Consider the following 21,932-nt stretch of genomic DNA (forward strand, 5'->3'; position numbering starts at 1 on the left):
GAGTAGCTGGGATTACAGGCGCCTGCCACCATGCCTGGCTAATTTTTGTATTCTTAGTGAAGACGGGGTTTCACTGTGTTGGCTAGGCTGGTCTTGAACTACTGACCTCAGGTGATCCACCAGCCTTGGCCTCCCAGAGTGCTGGGATTACAGGCATGAGCCAACACGCCCAGTCAATACAGTGTTTTTTTGAATAAAAACATCATAAAATATGTTTTAGTTCTCCCTTTGCTGTTTTTAATGAAATTACAGATTTTCGAGGCTCCCTTTTTCCAATGTCACTTTGAATTTTTATCTCTAGGGACCCCTTGGCTCAAGTCAACTGCACATTCCATAGACTTTGTAGTCTCTTATTTATGCAAATGAGCATTTGTCTGATTACCCATGATTTCAGTTTTACTTGATTGGAATGTGAAACTCTAGTTAGGGATGGTCTTGGTCTTCACAGTTTACTTTAAAAGTTAAGGGAATCATAGTGTCAGTGCCACGCCTTGGAGGGAAGAGCAGGCAGATTGTTGCCACGGAGCAGGGCACAGCCTGTTAGTCACATGGGCACTGTGTTATAAAGACCCCATTTCCACTCAGCTTACAGGAGTCTTATTACTAATTATAGAAATGTCATTATCACAATGTCCTGAGTGAGTTTCCTAATTTTATTTTGCTAAGGGAAAGAAGATGAAGGAAGGTAGAGAGAGAAGTAACCGTGGTGGAGAGAGGGAAGCCCCTCTCTTTGGTGCGATGTGGTTGAGGGACATGGAAGAGCACGTAATTATCCACAGTGCTTTTTGAGGATGGTGGGAATGGAGAGAGGATGGAAATGAGCCACAGCAGAACAGCCTTTGAATACCCTAGTGTTTAATAGACATCACACTGGTATAATAAGATGCTTTATGCTAAAAAATCTAATATTCAAATATAATAATAAAATACATGTATGTGTAAAAATTTTGATCTTGAATCAAAGGAATTGTGTGTCCATCAAAACCTTTGCTTAACTCCACTCAACCTCGTCTTGCTTCGTGGTCTGTTGTAAGGCCAGATTGTTTGGGCAGTTCCAAATTCATGAATAGTCCATAAGTAAAAGTTCTCATTACCTCATTGTTTCCCCTTAAACGCAGCCTGGGTCAGAGGTGGGGATAGAAAAGCAGTAGCAAAAGCCAGGCATGGTGGCTTATGCCTATCATCTTAGCACTTTGGGAGGCCGAGGCATGAGGATCACTTGAGCCCAGGAGTTTGAGACCAGCCTAGGCAACATAGTGAGAAACTGTCCATACGGGGGAAAAAAAAATTAGCTGGGCATGGTGGCACACACCTATAGTCCCAGCTACTCGGGAGGCTGAGGCAGGAGGATTGCTTGAGCCTCAGGAGGTTGAGGCTGCAGTGAGCCGTGATTGTGCCATGGCACTCCAGCCTAGGTGATAAAGCAAGACCCTGTCTCTTAAAAAATAAAATAAAATAAAAATAAAATAATAAAATTTTTAAAAAGCCCGGGCAGAGTGGCTCATGCCTATAATCTCAGCACTTTGGGAAGCCAAGGAGGGTGGATCACCTGAGGTCGAGAGTTTGAGACCAACCTGACCAACATGGAGAGAGCTCATCTCTACTAAAAATACAGAATTAGCTAGGAATGGTGGTGCATGCCTGTAATCCCAGCTACTCGGGAGGCTGAGGCAGGAGAATCACTTGAACCCGGGAGGCAGAGGTTGCGATGAGCCGAGATCGCGCCATTGCACTCCAGCCTGGGCAATAAGAGCGAAACTCAATCTCAAGAAAAAAGGTCACAAGAATCAAGAGTGATATATAGGAATATAAACTATTTCTTTTTCTTTTGTCATTTTGCCATATGACAAATTTACATGTGTCCTTCACTGGTTGGATTTTGAATATGTGCTTCTTTGGGGAATTTGTGGAACTTTCAGGTCAGACATGTATGTTGCATTTGTAGAGGTTTTCTCCAGTTGGTCATATATAAATCCGTAGTAAGCTAAAATTTTAAAATCAATAGGAAGGTGTGGGGAGTCCTCTGGAACCAGTTGTTGTTTTCATGGTTGTCACTTTTTTAAAAAGATTGATGACTAGATGGATGTCTGGAAGCACTGCAGTTCAACGCCCCATCCCCTGGCCCTGGCCCCTGTTGTGCTGGTGAAAGCACTAGAACGTGGTAGCAAAGACTCCGCTAATGCACTTGTCTCTGGCATTCTCTTCCCCCTGGGGTGGAAAAATCAGCTCAGCATTTAGAAGGATTATTTGAGAAACTGTAGAGCAAAGTGGACAATAATATGTGCTTGAGAGTCAGACTACCTGAGTTCAAATCATGTTTTACCACTCTGTGCTTCCCTCATTGGGTCGTCAGAAGGATTAAGTCCATATAAAACATGGAGAGTCAACACAGAAAGTCCTCAGTAAATGTTTGCTGGTGGTAACTTTATTAACCTCATAAACAGAATGAAAACAGATTGGTTAAAGTTTTTCATGACTTTATTAAAGTAACAGGATTCAGCTTTATATAATGATTTTTAAATTCAGCATTTGAGCTTAAGGATTCAGGGTAGTAATATTTTCCCAGTTGACGGTCTCACTCATACATGAGGTAATTTCATATTTTCCAGAGGCTTATTTTAAATTCATTCAAATTCACTAAAATCACAAAAACAAAGAATAAAGGAGTAGACAGGAAGTATAAATGCACGAATCTTCAATAAATGTTGGAAAATGTAACTTCCGAATTTGAAAAGTGATGGAAGGAATAATGGTGATCAAAGAGCAACCTTGGACACACCCAATCTTCTACTCTCGATGGCCTAGCCTCCTACTAGAGAGAAACCATCATATGTGTGTGAATAGTGGGCAGGGCGGGAGGAAGGAGAGTCAGGAGAAACCAGCCACGAGCATGAACCAAAGGGCTTAAGTACTTGGCTGTGACCTCCAAAGTGGTTGAAAACTGAGGGACATAGGCCCCCAGAGCAAATGAAATCATAGATTTGGTCAAAGAGTAATGAAGACAACAAATCCAAATCATAGCTGTGGCCTGACCCCAGCTACCCCCGCCACACCTCAACTCTCAGCAAATAGCTGGTTCCATTCAAAAATGAGGTGTAATTTTTCTTTTGGAAAAAGGAACTAGCATATGATCTTTGCTGGATTAAAAGAGAGGGGAAGAAAGAATGTAAGCAAATAATGTTCTGTATATCAAATGGAAAATTACAGGAGGAAAGTTCAGACTAATTATAGTTCTTTATAACAGCTCTTCACAGTGTCAAAGCATTCACAAAACACATTTAGACATCTCTCTCTCAAGGAAGATGGTGGAGGGCGATAGAGAAGTAGGAAAAAGAAGAGACATATTTAAAGATTATATAAGTCAACAGACAGATGAAAAGTGATCTCTCAGAGCTTAGGAAAAATGGTAGACAAAAGCAAAAGATTGAAACCATAGTAGAAGAACCAAAATAGAAAAATCATAACTAAAACCATCCAAGGAAATATAGTAATTAGGCTAGAGGCTATTATATAAAATGAAATGAAAATATAAAATAGATATAAAATGATAAGAAGAGTTTGGTGCAGTGATGCATGCATGTAATTCCAACTACTCAGGAGGCTGAGGCAGGAAGATCGGTTGAGTCCAGGAGTTGGAGACCAGCCTGGGCAACATAGCAAGACCCTGTCTCAAAATAAAATGATACGAAAGTAAAAGTAATAATAGAGAAAATGTATAATTATGGGAGATTGTCAAAGAAGAGCCAACATTCGCAAAGTTTTTGTCTCTGAAGAAGAGAACCAACAGGAAAATATATATATATGTATATAATAAAATACAAATAATCCTTCTAACAAAGGAAACTTTTGTTTAAATAATGGAATGTAAAGGTAGAAAAGTCACACACAATGTCTCAGGAAAATTAATATAAAATAATTAGTATCAAAGCATTTCCCAGTGAAGTTAGTAAATGAAGGAAAAAGAAAATCATAGCATCCAAGCAGAAAAAGAAAGTTATATTCAACATGAAAAAAATCAGATTGGCCTCAAACTTTACCATGGCAATATGTAATACCAGAAAACACTGGAGAAATGTTCTGAGGGGCTCAAGTAATTCTCCCACCTCAGCCTCCCAAGTAGTTGGGACTACAGGTGCACACCACCATGCCTAGCTAACTTGATCTTTGTGTTCACAAAGTTATGAGAGAAAGAAAGTGGGATTGAAGCAGTTTTATACCCAGCAAAGTTGTCTTTTAAATGTAAAGGCAATGGAAAGGCTTTGTTCTTTTTTTTACTGTGAATATACTTTATAATTTGTGTTTACAGTTGAAATTCTGGAAATTCAAAATCAACATCTTTGCCCATGAGCTTCTTATAAACACCAGAAAAAGTTTTGACCTTGTGTTCCGTATTGTTCTGCTGTGCTTTGTCCAAATGAACCTTTATGAGCTGGCTGCCATCCAGTTTCATGTGAGAAGACCAAATCCTCAAGGACTGCATTGTAAATGCAACTGAGCTAAGCCATCTCCAGCTTCAGAAGACCCTGGAAAATGCCAGAGTTGAACTTGCCTGGCTTCTCATCATTGGGCTTCACCATCTTGGCACTCAAATGGAACATGGCCTTCTTGCTGAGTGCCAGCTTAGGAAAAACAGACATTCTAAACAGTTAAGGATGTAAGAAATAGTACATGCCCCAGTTACCCCAGCTATGGCCATTTTCTGGTCCCTAGTGCAACCATAGCTGAAGAACAACTGCAAGTTGAATTGTTCATGAAGGCTGGCAGTGATGGGGTCAAGATTGGGAACTGCCCCTTCTCCTAGAGACTGTTCATGGCGCTGTGGTTCAAGGGAGTCACCTTCAGTGTCACCATCATTGACACCAAGAGGCAGACCGAGATAGTGCAAAAGCTGTACCCAGAAGGGCAGCTCCCATTCCTGCTGTATGGCATGGAAGAGCACAAGGACACCAACAAGACTGAGGAATTTCTGTAGGCAGTGCTGTGCCCTTCCAGGTACCCCAAGCTGTCAGCTCTGAACCCTGAGTCCAACACAGCTGAGCTGGACGTATTTGCCAGATTTTCTGCTTACATCAAAAATTCAAACCCAGCACTAAATGACTGTCTGGAGAAGGGACTCCTGAAAGCCCTGAAGGTTTTAGACAATTACTTAACATCCCCCCACCCAGAAGAAGTGGATGAAACCAGTGCTGAAGATGAAGGCATCTCTCAGAGGAAGTTTCTGGATAGCAATGAGCTCACCCTGGCTGACTGCAACCTGTTGCCAAAGCTCCACATAGTACAAGTGGTGTGTAAGAAGTGCTGGGGGGCCGGGTGTCATAGCTCATGCCTGTAATTCCAGCACTTTGGGAGGCCAAGGTGGGCAGATCACTTGAGGTTAGGAGTTCAAGACCAGCCTGGCCTACAAGTTGAAACCTTGTCTCTACTAAAAAAATAATAATAATAATAATACAAAAAAAAAATTAACCAGGTGTGGTGGCATGTGCTTGTAATCCCAGCTACTCAGGAGACTGAGGCAAAAGAATTGCTGGAACCTGGGAGGCAGAGGTTACAGTGAGCCAAGATCACGCCACTGCACTCTAGCCCGGGCAACAGAGTGAGATGCCATCTCAAAAGGAAAAAAAAAAAAAGTACCGGGGATTCACCATCCCCGAGGCCTTCCGCGGCATCAGTACTTGAGCAATGCCTGTGCTCAGGAAAAATCTGCCTCCACCTGTCCAGATGATGAGATCAAGCTCGCCTATAAGTAAGGGTCCAAGGCCCTGAAATAAGACCCTCTTGGGACTCCTTCAGCCCCCTCCATTTTCTCCACAAAGGCCCTGGTGGTTTCCACATTACTACCCAATGGACACACTCCAGAATGGCCAGTGGGCAGGGAACCCTGGAGCATTTGTCCCGGGATGGTGTGGGGAAGAGGGGATGAGGGAAAGAAATAGGGAGCCTGGGTGAGATTTTTACTGTGGGGTGGGATGGGTAGGACGACGTATTTCAGTAATAAAACACAGAATAGGGCGTTTAAAAAGGGAATAGGGCGTGCATGAGTTGTTTTTAAAAGAGTTGAAACTCAAACTTCCAGAGCCAGTGTTGAGTGATAGAAAAAAAACAATAATCTATATATAACCCACGAACCCTCAATAAATGTTACCCTGAGGTCTGGTTTATAAAGCATGTGTTTTGCTTTGCATTTTTCCTTCGTTTGAGTCAGCTAACTGACTCAAGTAAGTGAGTAGCTGGAACTGGCTCACTTGGAAGTAAGTTGAAGAAGAAAAGATGAGAAAAATCAATAGATAGGAGAATCAACAGATATTTCATCAGCAAAGACTTTGCATCTGTGGGAGAGATCATATTTTATTATTTCTTTTTTTCCTTTAAGTATAAGTCACAGGATTATAGCATATCCCAAAAAAGGCACTTTGCCAAAAATTGAAAATTTGTATTCTAGAACAGTGGCCACAGGATTTTAGTAGGTAATGAAATGAATTGTGAAGCACATTTCTTCCTTAATTCAGTTTAGTGTAAGAAAAGTTGGGTCTTAAAGACTGTTCATTTTAAATTATCTTCAGCAAATTGATAGGCTTATCCAACTCAACTCAGTTGTGCACAGTTTTCATAGTATATTGCCTATTTCCAGGTGTGTATGATGAATCACTTGGTATGATACACTGCAGCTCAGCTTTAATGTTTGGTTAAGTCATGCACAGCACATGCAACAGATTTTAAAAATAATTAATTCTATCATATCTCATAGTAGGAGGAAGAGAAATGCAGAAACACAGCTGGAAAAAGGCACCAATATCTACACATGCATATTCATGCCTCATCCATGCACATCATCCTGCTCAGGCACATTCTTCCAAAGGCTTTTCTTCTACCCTCTCACTCACTGCTTTAGCCTTGAGAGAGATGAATGGGATGAGCCACCAACCTGTTTTTTTTACTAGCCCAGTGAGCATCAGTTAGTTAAACACAGGCCTGATAGTATTCAGGAGGCAGAAGGGAACCAGGAACCTTCCTATGCCCAGTGCACTCTACCTGTCTACTTGTGTCAAAGGGGGTTGGAGACACAGCTATGCAGATTCTCCTTCATTCATGTCTTCATGATTATATGAATCACACTTAGTGCCCCAACTACCTGTCAGTTTGGGGGAGTAGGGATTTTTTTGGGGTTTTGGGGGACAAAGTCTCACTCTGTCACCCAGACTGGAGTGTAGTGGCTCGATCTTGGCTCACTGCAGGTTTGACCTCCTGGGCTCAAAGGATCCTCCCACCTCAGCCTCCCAGGTAGCCGAGACTACAGGTGTGCACCACCATGCCCAGGTAATTTTTATATATTTTTTAGAGATGCCCAGGCTGGTCTCAAACTCCTGGGCTCAAGTGATCTGCCCACTTCAGCCTCCCAAAGTGCTGGGACTACAGGTGTGAGCCACCACACCCTCAAGGAGTATTTTAATCAAAGCAGAGACAGGCTATGAGTTGTCCTCAGATCACAGCTTGGTATGGCTGGAGTTCACATCCTGATCAAGGAGAGGCTGCAGGGCTAGCATAGTGGGGGCCCTCATGAGTGAAGAGGAGAAAACAATTATTTTACTTATCAGATGCTGAAAATTGTGTTCACAAGGATTTTAAAGAAAGTATTGTTACAGGGACTGTCTCTCTCAGAGTCGCAGGGTCAGGCTGGGTAGCCTTTTCAGTTTTTAACTCTTCTTCTTATTTCATCTTTATTGTCTGGTTTCTGACCGCATGTAACAAACCTTTCATTGTGATGAACAGATACTATTCTTGGACTTCTTAAATTCAAAACAATCGTTTATGTGGTAAAAAGATAACTCTTAATTTTTTTCCAATTTAGATAACTTACATACGACAAGAATATGAAACAAAATTGAAAGGGTTGATGCCAGCATCCCTAAGACAAGAACTTGAAGACACCATTTCCTCCCTAAAATCACAGGTAATTACTAGAATCAAGGCATTTTCCAAGGATTAGGTGATATGCATACTCTGAAAAGAAACTTGCAAATAAATCTGATTCCAAATTGATGCCAGAAATCAATGTGATGTCATTGTATAACCTGCTACTCAGGATAAATTGTTTTTGTTTTTTTAAAAAATTTTTTCTTGTTTAATAACTCATTGTCTCAATAAGAATTTCTTTGAAGCACCCTTAAAATTGAGAAGTTCAGTCAGTTGTAACATCAATTCATTTACAGTCTACCTTTCAATATAGCCTCATTCTTTTATTCTTGGTTTCAGGTCCAAAATGCCATCACTTAGCATATGGCTGATTCCTCACTGTGTAGAAGTGCAAAGAAATTGAAAGCACAGTTATGTTAGAAGCACTTTTATTCTGGTGTATTTTACATGGTCCTTAGAGATAACAAGATACATTCTATGTTCAAGGCAAAATAATGACAAGGTATTCAAACAATTAGGTTACATAGTTCTTGTTGAAATGTATGGTTCTTGGCTGGGCGTGGTGGCTCATGCCTATAATCCTAGCACTTTGGGAGGCTGAGGCAGGCAGACCTTTTGAGGTCAGGAGTTTGAGACCAGCCTAGCCAACATGGCAAAATCCCGTCTCTACTAAAAATACAAAAATTAGCTGGGCATGGTGGCCCGTGCCTATATTCCCAGCTACTTGGGAGGCTAAGGCAGGAGAATCACTTGAACCCAGGAGGCAGAGGTTGCAGTGAGCCGAGATCACACCACTGCACTCCAGCCTGGGCAACAGAACAAGACTGTCTCAAAAAAGAAAAGAAATATGGTTGGGTGCGGTGGCTCACACCTGTAATCCCAGCACTTTGGGAGGCCAAGGCCGGTGGATCACCTGAGATCAGGAGTTTGAGACCAGCCTGGCCAACAGGGTGAAACCCTGTCTCTCCTAAAAATACAAAAATTAGCTAGGCGTGGTAGTGCATGCCTGTAATCCCAGCTACTCAGGAAGCTGAGGCAGGAGAATCACTTGAACCTGGGAGGCAGAGGTTGCAGTAAGCTGAGATCGCACCACTGCACTCCAGCCTGGCTGACAGAGCAAGACTCTATCTAAAAAAAAAAAAAAAAGGAAAAGAAAGAAAAGAAATGCGTGGTTCTTGATGCGGTTCATGATGTGAGAAAACTTCTAACATGTTTTTGCTACATACTTCTGTATTGTTTGACTCTTTTACATATTGTTGATATCATGAGAAAGAGTTTACATATTCACATTTCCAATACACTTTGAATTTTATTTTATTTTTTTTCATTTTTTTGAGATGGAATTTCACTGTCACCCAGGCTGGAGTTCAGTGGCGCCATCTTGGCTCACTGCAGCCTCTGCCTCCTGAGTTTAAGCAATTCTCCAGCCTCATCCTCTCAAGTAGCTGGGATTACAGGCTCATGCCACCATGCCCAGCTAATTTTTGTATTTGTAGTGGAGACGGGATTTCGCTATCTTGGTCAGGCTGGTCTCGAACTCCTGACCTCTAGCGATTCGCCCACCTCAGCCTCCCAGAGTGTTGGGATTACAAGCGTGAGCCACCGTGCCCAGCCCACTTTGAAGTTTCAGACATATTTTTTCCTTGAAAAATTCCATAAAGGAAAGAAAGTATTTCTTTACTCCCTGTATCAAGTACTGTGCCTGGCACATAACAGGTGCTTAATAAATATATTTATGAATAAAATAAATGATATGGTTTGATGATATCCACCTTATCTATTTATAATATGTAAGATAAAATGTGGAACACATTTTAGCTGCTCCTTTTATATTCCCCTAGTAAAAAGTCTCTAATCTGATAATGTAATGTTCATAATCTCAATCCATATGCTACTGTTTCCGATTGCTTCTATGGGCTATGAAATTTGCTCACGCCTGCATATAAAAATAAGTACTGGAGGAGAATGGGAACATACAAAGGGTTAAGTAATCTTTATTTACATGAAAAGCTCCACTCCAGGTGTGGTTTACCCATTAAGTTTGTAGGTGAGCTACAGATAGTATCAGCTAAGTAGGACCTGACGCCTTCAGAGGGGTTTTTTTAGGAAGAGGGAAAAAAAAGAAATCTGATACCTACCTGCAGGGCTTCTGTTATCATTCATATCATTTCACTGTAATAAAAGCCACTTCAGCCTCCTAAAACTGCAGGCTGACCCAGAAAGAGAGTGCTGCCAGCTGCGATAGGGCCTCAGAGTTGGCAGCTGCACGGAGGAGTCACAGGCCATCCAGCGAGCAAATTTAGTTTGAAAGCACAGGTGCCTGTGTTTTTTGAGAATTGTTGGAATTCCGATTACAGAGTATGGTTGGGGGAGGGAAGTTCAATCAGTGTAATCCCTGCATCTGTCAAAATTATCAATTGTCCTATGGGTCACTTGAGCAATTGGATAAAATGAAGACGAGGGTGCCATACAAATCAGCAAAACCAGGAGGACCACTTTGAGATGCACCCATTTAGAAAGACTGTGTTTTCTTCTCTTTCAAGCACATTTTCTGTTCTGCCAGCTGTATTCTCTTGCATAACTATGTTTTGGGATCAACCGTTGCCATGGTTTCAGTTCAGACCAAAGACACAAGAATAAACAATTCTGAAACGATCAAATACCACTGACTCTTGATTACATTAAGCCATGGTATAAGTTAGCCCCAAACCATTTATATTGGGTTGTGTGAGGTACTTTTGAATCCACGCCTGATACAGGCATCTTTAATAGTATAGAAATGTATGCTTCACAATAATCAAATGCTTTGTAAGGTCTGATTGAAGAGAATATGCTAAAGAACGCAGTTTCCTCCAGCCCCCTAAGAATGGTGGTCTGGCGATTGTACCTGCTATGAGCTCTGCACTAGGTGGTTTCTCTAGTTGTTTCATGTCATCCTTATAACCCTGGGAAGTAGCTGTCATTAACCCTATTTCACAGATTAGGCATCAAGAGCTTAAGTAATTTTCCTAGAGCCACAAATGGCAAGCCAGGAATTGAACCCAAGTTGGCCTAACTCCAGACAAAGCTCAGGCTCTTTCCACTATGAAGTTCTGTCTCTCCAACCTCAGGGAATCCCTAGGATGGACTAAGGTTTCCAGAAAGCAGTAATTTTCTTTACACTCACTCACTCCTCCATTCATTCAACAGCTAGTGAAACCAGCTACATGCCCAGCCCTGTAAAAGAAACTGGGGTAGAGAGACAGAAAAGTCATTCTTGCCCAAGAGAAGCTCTCAGGTTTAGGGAAGACATATGAAAACAAATACCCACAAAGCAGTGTGAGAAGTACCAGTAATAGAGGGGAGGAACACAGAGGAGGGGACCACTGGCTTTGCCTGGGGCTAGGAGGCGAGGAGCAGTTGTGGAGGAGTTGAACGATTCCACAGGAGAGAGGACATTTAAACCAAATGGTGGAGAATGAATAGGAGACAGAAAGACAAGTGTTCCAAAGAGAGAAAATGGCCTGGGCCAAAGAGCAATGGAGTGAGAAAGACATGGTGTAGAAACAGCAGTGGTGGACAGGGCGTGAGGACAGGTAAAGCCACCGTGATGGGGGCGGGCCAGATCAAAACGGCGCTGCAATGAGGAGTTTGAACTTTATTCTGTCGTATCTGATGGATTTTCAATAAGAATGGGATGTGACCAAATGTAAAAAACACAACATTGACATTCAACAAATCCTCTGAGTTTTATCTAGGGAATTGTCTGAATTTAAATAAAATCTTACCATACTATTTGCACAATATTGACATGTAAGCCACGTCCACCTCTTCTCATACAAGGTGTCTTTTCTAGGTTAATTTTCTGCAAAAGAGAGCCTCCATCCTTCAAGAAGAACTGACTACATACCAAGGCAGAAGGTACAGCCCATAAGCAGGTGTCTCCTGATTAGTTTGTGTTGTGGCACCTGTAAGCCTCCTTGTTTGGCCTTTGTCTTTATTAAAATGCTTGGACATAATACAAGTTTTGAAAAAGACTTGTTTTTAGTAAGTAGCATATCTTTAAGAAGTCACCCCCCTTCTCATCCCAGTGCTTAGTCTGTACTATCAGAACAAGATGAGAGAATCTGCTGTGCATGGTGGCTCACTCCTATAATCCCAGCACTTTGGGAGGCCAAGGCAGGAGGATCACCTGAGGTCAGGAGTTCAAGACCAGCCTGGTCAACATGGTGAAACCCTGTCTCTACTAAAAACACAAAAATTAGCTGGGTGTGGTGGCACACACCTATAATCCCAGCTACTCAGGAGGCTGAGGCAGGATAATTGCTTGAACCTGGGAGGCAGAGGTTGCAGTGAGCTGAGATCATACCACGGCATTCCAGCCTGGGCAACAGAGCAAGACTCTGTCTCAAAAAATAAAAGATGAGAGGATCTGCAGGGGCATGGCAAGTCCAGGCCTTACCTGGACAAGAGGATAAGACGTTGTCTTGAGGCCCAGTGATGGAGTGAAGGAGACACGATCTTCCTTTAAGATAGAGAGATGTTGCAATGCTTGCTAGGATAGCTCACATCTTCAAAGTCCTTTCCCCTAAGGGTTTGGCGTTGTTCTCCAGACCAGAATAGATCAACAGCTCAGTGATCCAGCACTCACAGTGACTTGAGTACCCTCAGTGCTCTTTTTGGGGATGCATGAGACCTTTTGTAGTCAAAGGTTCCCAGTGATGTCACTAACACAGATTATGTTTACCTCCTGTAATTCCATCAAACGCCCTTCCTGTTTGTGCAGTGAAAGACTGAACTACTTATTTGGCTTTGAATTAAAAGGAAAGATCTTGTGGATCACACATTTTTCAAAAGATTCTGTTTGCTTGATGTCGGTAAGATTTGATCCCTTATAGATAAGCATAAATGATGAAATTTTGATATTAAATATCCTTTTCAAGCCCTATCAACTTCTCCAGAATTGGGGCTTATTTTTTGACTGACATACCTGTTAAACCTAGAGAAAGTCGTGACTGTGATTTTTTGGTTTACAGGTAACTGCACAAGAGAATGCAATGGATACAATTTCCAGGCTGCGCTGTGGACTTCTTCCAGCAGGTTTGAAGATTTGGATATTGTAAACTGTGAGATCAGTGGCATTTTTAAAATCCTTAAATGTAATTAAGATCATAAAAACATGCATCATTCATACGCTAGTGGGGTGGTTTTATTTGTGTCTGCCTAAGTTATCTTTTTAACATTCCTTTATTTCTGATTTTCATGTTTGTGTGCATTTGAGTATGTGCTGAGAACTGCTTATATTGGGCAAAGAAATGATTTCTTATGATACGCCTTGTTAATCCTTTTGCATAGAATTTTACCAGTTGCGTACGATCAAAATCACGTTTATAGTATCATATCAAAAATTCTGACCTGTTTACATTGTTTTCATGTTCATGTTCATATATTATTAAAATATTATTTTGTACTTATCAGTTTTATTTCTACTTTTTATTGAACTTCATTTGCTAAAATAAATGTGACATATATATGGTATTTTTCCCCAGCAAATGCTAGCAATCTCAAATTGTACTTCGGGAAAATATACCTTATATCATATCAACAATCAAATCCATAATTAGTGCATGAATTGGTGTTTAGGATAAAATTGCTGGATCATCTGATATCAGTCCAAGTATTTGTCTCATTGGTCTCCAATCATGTCCTGGAACCCTAGAGGCAGAATATGGTGTGACAATTTTAAATAGCTGCTGTGGTTTTATTGTTACTTTCTTGATCTGCCTTTTTATGGTGGTTGTTTTCATTATAATATCAATCGATGATCCTTAAGAAAGCCTAAAAAATGTGAGGTGAGGTTATGAGGACACGACACATTGGCAAGTAGCCACGGAATATGCTTTACTTGGTCCGGTTTGCATGTGGGCACCACATGGTGTTGCTTCCATGAGTGGATGGTGAAGTCTGGGTCCCTCTCCCCACCCAAATGCCCAGAGCTGTTCTGCGATGATTGGTCAACCCATTTGCCAAGGAAATTTTGAATTGCGGCGAATGAGTGAATGGATGCTCCAAATTCTTTCGACTGCATTGTGGTGTGCGCCATGGGCATTTTGAGCTCTCTAAAAATCTGGCCCATGGGCGGGGCTGTAATACTCTGGTTTACTGTAAAAGACACAATGTTTATTTACACTTTTTCAAAATTCTTTTCTCTTTCCCACGCCCAAGTCTGTTGTTTGCAGCCCAAGGATTAATTACCCCTTTTTGTACTGTAACTGAGCCACGAAGATGATAAGGAAGTAACAGGTTTTACAGCCACTTCCAAAGCCAGGGCGAGAATTGGCATAAACAGGACTGGGCTGTGGCCATCAGTAGGAGGCCTGGGATTCTTGCACTAACTCATCTCTGTGGGGCTACTGGTAATGTTCAGATACCCTGACACCTCCTCCAGGAATATAAGTCTGTGACCTTTGGAAGATGAGGTTTTTCCTGCATATACAATAAATTATAGTACTGGCTTCAAGAACATTTAGGAAAAAGCAAAATCATTGCAGATGCTATTAAAACAAATGAGGATTATTGGTACTCAGACTATGATTTAGTCTGAAGGGAAAGATTCCTGCAGGATTCCTGTTAAGTACTTCTTTCTGTACAGACCATGGAAAACAAGTTGAAGCTCACCAGATTTCATTAGTAAGGTTATGAGCTGCTCGAGGTGAAAATACTTTGTGAATTGTGTTGAATGCTGGCTTTGGAACTCCCACTCAAGACTATTTGTTTTCCATGAGTAAATATCAGTAGGTGTTTTGGAAGGTTGCCTGCCATTCTTTCTTTTCCTTATTTCAAGGGTTATGCAATTACAAACACTGGTGAACCTTTGACATTACCCAGATCCTGTTTCCCTTCTGAACCATGTCATGTATGTCTGGGAGTAAAGGGAATGAAACTTTAGGTCACTTTGATTGGATGTGATAGGAATGGATAGTTGACACTAATGTCTTTGTGAACATTCTCTGATAAAGGAAGAGAAAGAAAAATTGCATTTGGCATGTTTGAAATTCCTTACTGAGTTGAGCGGTGAGTATAGAAATGGCTACTGGGAGAAAAAAACTAGTGCTCAGGAAATAAATTATAAACACCGTGCCTTATTATAAAATCATCTAAGATTCCATCCGTTCTTTTATCTGCTGGAAGATCAATTGTTCATCACAAGTACCTAATTTCGTTACATCTCAAGTTATCATTATTGGCTGCTGTACCGGAGTCATCCACCTGTGCTTTTTCTATTCCAACAAGTAATTGTCAACAGGTAGTGGTTGGTAAAGGGTTTGGAACAAGCCAAGCAGAAGAAACAGTCTGCAACCGCGGGTTCTTGGTGTTTGTTGTCATCCACTTACGGGGTCAGGGAAGAGAAGGGCAAACAGCAAAGTTAGCTATTCAGTCATCCGCGTATGTCACAATTTTGTTCAAGTCCACCATTTCTGCATCACCAAGCAGTGCGCCCTTTCAGGGGTCTGAGCTCTGATTTTGCAACCTCCCCACTCAACAATGAACTTCACAGAGGGCAGCCATCATGGGCATAATGAAGAAAACAGGAAGACTAAGAGGGAACAGAGAATGACGGACTTGCTTCTAAGAATTGACTGTGATTCAAGGGAAATAGCTCAGATTCAGACATTATCCTGTAATGTCACATATCAACAGTGATTTCTTCAGAAACGGGTATATGCTTATAGTGGTGAGCAACCTCATTAAAGGCATCTGCAGAGACAGTGCAGACAGAAGGTAACTGTGAGTTGGAATTAACAATTAACAGCTCTCTTATTGAAGTGCATCACCATCCATAGAAGGCAGTGGTGTTTTAGCTTTCTTTCTAAGAGTAAAAAGGAAAGGTAAAACATCAAAAATGGTGGGAGAAAAGTTTCAGAACACAAGGTCATTTTAATTCATAGTTTCCTTAAAAGAACTATCTCTTCTGAGCTTTCATATTTTGTTCAGAAAGGTCGTCTCTTTTAAGCCTTGTCATTAAAGATGGCTTGCTCTTTAAAGTGAATTATCAAAGGGTATAGAAATTGCAAGTTACTGAAACTAAAATGCATGATCAATTTTAAGTCTGCTAACTAAAGCCTACTTAAAATTGGATGTGCTTTTGTCCTGGAAGCCCCTTTGATAAAACCAGAAAAAGATACATGGTTGGTCAATTCAAAGTAGGGAATGAAGATAATTAGGTAAAACTTTTTTTCAACTGATATTGAAGTGGTTCTTGGCTTTGGAGACTTGATTAGGAAGTGGTGGTATAGGCTGTAATAGTATTTGAAAAGTAAAAATGGAGGCCAGGTGCCATGGCTCACGCTTGTAATCCCAGCACTTTGGGAGGCCGAGGTGGGCAGATCATGTGGTCAGGAGATCGAGACCATCCTGGCCAACATGGTAAAATCCTGTCTCTACTAAAAATACAAAAACTAGGTGGGCGTGGTGGCATGCATCTGTAATCCCAGCTACTCGGGAGGCTGAGGCAGGAGAATCACTTGAACCTGGGAGGCAAAGGTTGCAGTGAGCTGAGATCGCACCACTACACTCTAACCTGGGCGACAGAGCGAGACTCTGTCTAAAAAAAGAAAGAAAAAGGAAAGTAAAATGGAATACCCTAGATTTTCACCTGGTTAGTGTTAACATTCTTCACTATATTGTTTTAAAATCAGATCATATTATTTGCTTCTCATATGGAGGAAGAGAAATGAAATTTGTAACATAAGACTGAAGGAATTTTAAAATCTGGATTCCTCACCACTATCTAGTTCTGCTGAAAATCTCTTCTTCCAGGCATTTCAGTTTTAAACAAGGATTTCCATCAGGCAATTTTTTTTTTTTTTTTTTTGAGACAGAGTTCGCTCTTGTTGCCCAGGCTGGAGTACAATGGCGTGATCTTGGCTCACGACAACCTCCACCTCCAGGTTCAAGCGATTCTCCTGCCTCAGCCTCCCGAGTAGCCAGGACTACAGGCATGCGCCACTACACCCAGCTAATTTTGTATTTTTAGTAGAGACAGGGTTTCTCCATGTTGGTCAGGCTGGTCTCGAACTCCTGAACTCTGGTGATCCACCTGCCTCGGCCTCTCAAAGTGCTGGGATTACAGGTATGAGGCACCGCGCCAAGCCCAGGCAAATGTTTTAAAACCAAAGACCTAAGATGTTGCTATGGATTCTGCTATTTTAAGAATGCTTAATCTAGACTTTAGACTAATACATATTCTTTTTTTTTTTTTTTTTTTTTTTGAGAGAGAGTCTTGCACTGTCGCTCTGTCGCCCAGGTTGGAGCACAGTGGCATGATCTCAGCTCACTGCAACCTCCGTCTTGTGGGTTCAAGTGATTCTCCTGCCTCAGCCTCCCAAGTAGCTGGGATTACAGGTGTGCGCCACCATGCCCGGCTAATTTTTTTTATTTTTAGTAGAGATGGGGTTTTACCATGTTGGCCAGGCTGGTGTCGAACACATGGCCTCAAGTGGTCTGCCTGCCTTGGCCTCCCAAAGTTCTGGGATTACAGGTGTGAGCCACTGTGCCTAGTCTAATTCATATTCTTATATCATCTTTGGAAGTCTGCCACGTAAAAGAGGTCGCATGGAAAATAGCTCGTTGGACACAAAGAGTTTATCATGGAACAGAAAGAAAGGGCTACCAAGTTAGAAGCCTGATCTATTTAATTAGCTAAAATGTGGCTATGGGAGGGAAACCATTGTATCCATACCCTTTACTTTAGCTAGGAAAGGAAATTCGTTCATAGGTGGAGTCTAACAATTAGTTTTATTTTCTTGGGTAATTCTCTTGACCTGTCTGGCTCACTTTTCTAATCTATAACAGAAGGACATAACTCGACCAATATTTCCCAGATTCTACCATTTCAATCTTCTCATTGTTTCTCAGACTAGCATTCTGTAAGCCCTGTTCTGTAAGATTTGTCTTGAAGTATTCAGGTGTCATATTTAGGAAATGTGGCAAAGATTCACATTTACACCACTCACTCAGTCATTCATTCATTGAATAAATAGTTGCTGATTGCCAACTGTGTGCTAGACAGCAACGTGAACCACCCCAAAACTTAATGGCTTAAACAGTAACTTCCTATCATCTCTCTCAGTGCTGAGGGTTCGTCGGGCTCAGCTAGGCTGTTCTCACTTGGGTTTTATGCAGGTGCAGTCAGATGTTGGCTGGGGTGGCAGTCATGGGAGGCAAGGGCTCAAGCCCACAAGACCCATTCACATGGTAGGCAACTGATGCTGCCTGTTTGCTGGGGAATGGCAGCTTTGAGGAACCCTCCAGAGCCAGCCAGAGACCAGACATGGAAGCCACCAACCCCATAAGGCCAGCACCCAGAAACTGGCCGGATCACTTCAACTGTCAAAGACAGAACCCGCCCAGAGACAAGGGCAGAGTATGTAGCCCAGCAAAGGCAAAGAATCTATTGCCATCTGTAAGCTGCCACACCCTTTGCTAAAGAAACCAATTTACCTTTCTTTTTTTTTTTTTTTTTTTTTTTTTGAGATGGAGTTTTGCTCTTGGTTGCCCAGGCTGGAGTGCAATGGCACCATCTCAGCTCACTGCAACCTCCGCCTCCTGGTTCAAGTGATTCTCCTGCCTCAGCCTCCCGAGTAGCTGTGATTACAGGCATGCACCACCACGCCCGGCTGATTTTGTATTTTTAGTAAAGACGGGATTTCACCATGTTGGTCAGGCAGGTCTTGAACTCCTGACCTCAGGTGATCCACCCACCTCGGCCTCTCAAAGTGCTGGGATTACATGAGCCACCGTGCCCGGCCTACCTTTCTTTAATCTGCAATTTCCTAAAATGATGTGATCAATCCATGAAATTATCTTTCAGCTTCTTCTGTGACTCGCTTATTTTATTGTAGAGTTCTGTGAAATATTGATCAGAGAAGCCCAAACCTAAGATATTGCTTAAAAGTTCCTTCCTGTTCAAAAATTCTGTTAATCTATGTTGCATTTCTAGAATCACAGGTCCAGCTGGGGATTTAGAAACACTTCCTGGAAACCCTGAGTCAGAGATATTTAGGAAGGCCATGTCTTTTTATTCTGTTCTTTTAAAAGATGGAAGCAACCTTCGTTGAATTTGTTTTCACCTCTCCTCTGCTTGAGGTTTGGTATGCATTACTTGTCTTAATTATATTAGCAAGTGTATTAGTAAAATGTCCTCAAAACCCATACCCTGTGCTCAGGAGCCTTCTTTCGTGGAACTGTCAGGCACATGGAAGGCTGTGGACCTGATAAGCCTGTGAGAGGAAATTTCCTGAACCGCAGAGCACTTCAAAACTATTCAGCTAAGTAGAGCATAATCATCTAGATAAACAAATGAATCAGCCTTCTAATTTCCCGTTAGCTTTCTCACTTTCTCACTACCACAGCCCAGTTCTCTCTCTCCTGGCCTCTTAGCCCATCTCCTGGATCTCATTCTTCTCAGCCTGAGCCTGGGGGTCGGGGGGAGAAGGTAACTGTGTAAAGGAAGCCAGGTGCAGGGGCTGGGTGGCCCCTCTGCTCTCTTAACTCTCCACATCTTACTGAATGCCGCAGTCACCAGACGATTGGTCCAACCCTGTGATCCGCAGGTGGTTTGAAAATATCTAAATAGGCTGGGCGAGGTGGCTTGCACCTGTAATCCCAGCACTTTGGGAGGCCGAGGCGGACAGATCACCTGAAGTCAGGAGTTTGGGACCAGTCTGGCCAACATATCATAAAAGCCTGTCTCTACTAAAAAAAAAAAAAATACAAAAATTAGCTGGGCATGGTGGTGCATGCCTATAATCCCAGCTACTTTGGAAACTGAGGCAGGAGAATCTCTTGAACCTGGGAGGCTGAGGTTGCAGTGAGCCGAGATTGTGCCACTGCACTCTAGTCTGGGTGAGAGGGTGAGACTCCATCAAAAAAAAAGAAAGAAAGAAAGGAAAGAAAGAGGGGGGAAGAGAGAGAGACAAAGAGAGAGAAAGAGAAAGAAAAAGGAAGGAAGGAAAGAAAGAGAAAGAAAAAAAAGAAAGGAAGGAAAGAAAGAAGAAAGAAAGAAAGGAAAGAAAGAAAGAGAGAGAAAGAAAGAAAAAGGAGACATGTAAAACGTTGGTTTGACTGGAATTCAGCTCAGTCCAACAGGCAGAGCCTGTGAGAGTTTGAGGGAGAAAGGAAAATAGAAAAGACACTGTTTCCTTAAGAAGAAATATTTGCCTAAGAGGATGGTGGAGGGTCCTGCAAATCTTGCACTTTTTAAAGAAATGTCTTGCCATCGACTGGGATTTCTCAAAGCTGAATTTTGCATTTCCCAGTTTTGCTTCCTGTGAGGTGACGGCAGCTGTCACTAACCTGACATCAGCCCTGATGCTGCTCGTCAGGTTACATGTAAGCTCGGGTTCTGGCCCACTTTCCCAGCTACTGCAGTGTCACAATCCTGTGTGCAGTCTTTTTCAGGACGGATCATTTGGCCCATTACACATCACTGTGTTTGTAATAAAAATATTTACCCAAGCCGGGCCGCGGTGGTTGCTGCGTGAAGCCTCAGCGGCGTTGACTCATCACGTCTCCACCTGTTCTTTCTCAGAGTTAAGGATCTGGTAGCAGTTTTCTGCCTAGAGTGATATTTCCTGCAATGTTCGAGAACCTTTCTCTGACTGAGTTCCCACTTGTGTTATCTGATTTTCTTCTCCAGTATTTTTATTTATTGCATTCGGGCATGTGAATTTGGAAGCTGCTGAAATATAAATAGGGTGGATTAAGAGTTTTCTTTTAAAACCCTTTATACCATCTTATTTGGATTGTGGGGTATGTGTGGGAGGGTGTGTGTGTGCGCACGCGAGAGTCATAGTAAATCCATATACCTTCAAAGGCAAATCCACACATCTTTATAGTGCCAGAAATCTTTTTTTAATAGGCTAATTAAGATAGCAAACCTAAGTAGACCTACCGCTGGTCCCTGCTGTCAGGTACTTTGCCTAAAACCATATAATGTTCACTCTCTCTGCCTTTTTATTGGCAAAGGAGAAAGATTAATTGGCCCCATCTCCATCTCACGTTGTAATTACTGTTCTCCCTGTGATATCACCTCTAACACATGAGGAACACATTCACTTCATGCAAACTGTAGACTGAGCTCAACTCTTCAAAGCTGGATTAAATTTGCGCAAAAATTAAATATTCTGCAGACCTTTGCAAGTGCTTCATCTGTCCCAGGGACTGAGCCTGGAACTAAAAGGCAAACAAGGTTGAATAAGACCTGGGCAACATGCTCCTTGCCCAGAAAGAGTTTGTGATTCAGGAAGGAAAATAAAACATATGCACAAAAGGGAAAAAATGATAATACAAGAGAAAACATGATCTTTGCATATGAGAAATGGCAAGCATTATGAGATTTCCAGGGAGGCAGGAATGTTTGCAATCAGGTCTTCTAGGAAGAGGTGACACTTAGCTAGAGTTTAGGATAGCAGTAGCATTTCAGTAGGTGGAAATGCGGGAAGGGCCTTGTAGGTGGAGTCACAACCAGTGAAGTAGTTCAGACCATGGAGATTACAACTGCTGGGAGAAAAGTAGCATGAGATAAGCTTTTGAAGGTGTGTCAGAGTCAGATTATGGAAGACAAAAGGAACTATACATACTGACTACCTACAGTACTAGGAGAGGCCTCAGCACAGGTCAGTTAAGGATCTGGAATTGGGCTGGGTGCTTAGTTTCTCTGAGTCCGAGTTTCCTGATCCTAGAAAACAGAGGAATAAGGCCAGGTGCGGTGACTCAATGCCTGTAATCCCAGCACTTTGGGAGGCCAAGGTGGGCGGATCACTTGAGGCCAGGAGTTCAAGACCAGACTGGCCAACATGGCGAAACCCCATCTCTACTAAAAATACAAAAATTAGCCAAATGTGGTGGTGCATGCCTGTAGTGTCAGCTACTCAGGAGGCTGAGGCATGAGAATTACTTGAACCCAGGAGGCAGAGGTTGCAGTGAGCCGAGATCGTACCACTTCACTCCAGCCTGGGCGACAGAGAGAGATTCTGTCT

General features: G+C 42.1%; 1 protein-coding gene and 1 pseudogene across 17 annotated transcripts in view; both read left to right on the forward strand.

Annotated features, from left to right (window-relative positions):
- The window catches only part of CEP112 (centrosomal protein 112), a 537,631-nt gene extending 517,732 nt beyond the window's left edge, over positions 1 to 19,899 (forward strand). For 6 of the 17 annotated variants that reach the window (XM_050762392.1, XM_050762393.1, XM_050762397.1 and 3 more), the window contains 3 exons: positions 7,847 to 7,948; positions 11,747 to 11,811; positions 12,927 to 13,081. In XM_050762392.1, coding sequence (XP_050618349.1) covers positions 7,847 to 7,948; positions 11,747 to 11,811; positions 12,927 to 12,930 — 171 coding nt within the window. In that variant the 3' untranslated portion in view covers positions 12,931 to 13,081. Of the gene's footprint in view, positions 1 to 7,846; positions 7,949 to 11,746; positions 12,877 to 12,926 lie in introns of those variants that run through there. The other 11 variants (XM_050762395.1, XM_050762399.1, XM_050762404.1 and 8 more) reach the window with 6 other exon arrangements.
- Positions 4,662 to 7,828, forward strand: LOC126938373 (chloride intracellular channel protein 1-like; annotated as a pseudogene).
- Positions 19,900 to 21,932: the final 2,033 nt, after the last annotated feature.

The sequence above is a fragment of the Macaca thibetana genome, chromosome 16 (genome assembly GCF_024542745.1).
Source record: "Macaca thibetana thibetana isolate TM-01 chromosome 16, ASM2454274v1, whole genome shotgun sequence".
Taxonomy (NCBI): Eukaryota; Metazoa; Chordata; class Mammalia; order Primates; family Cercopithecidae; genus Macaca; species Macaca thibetana.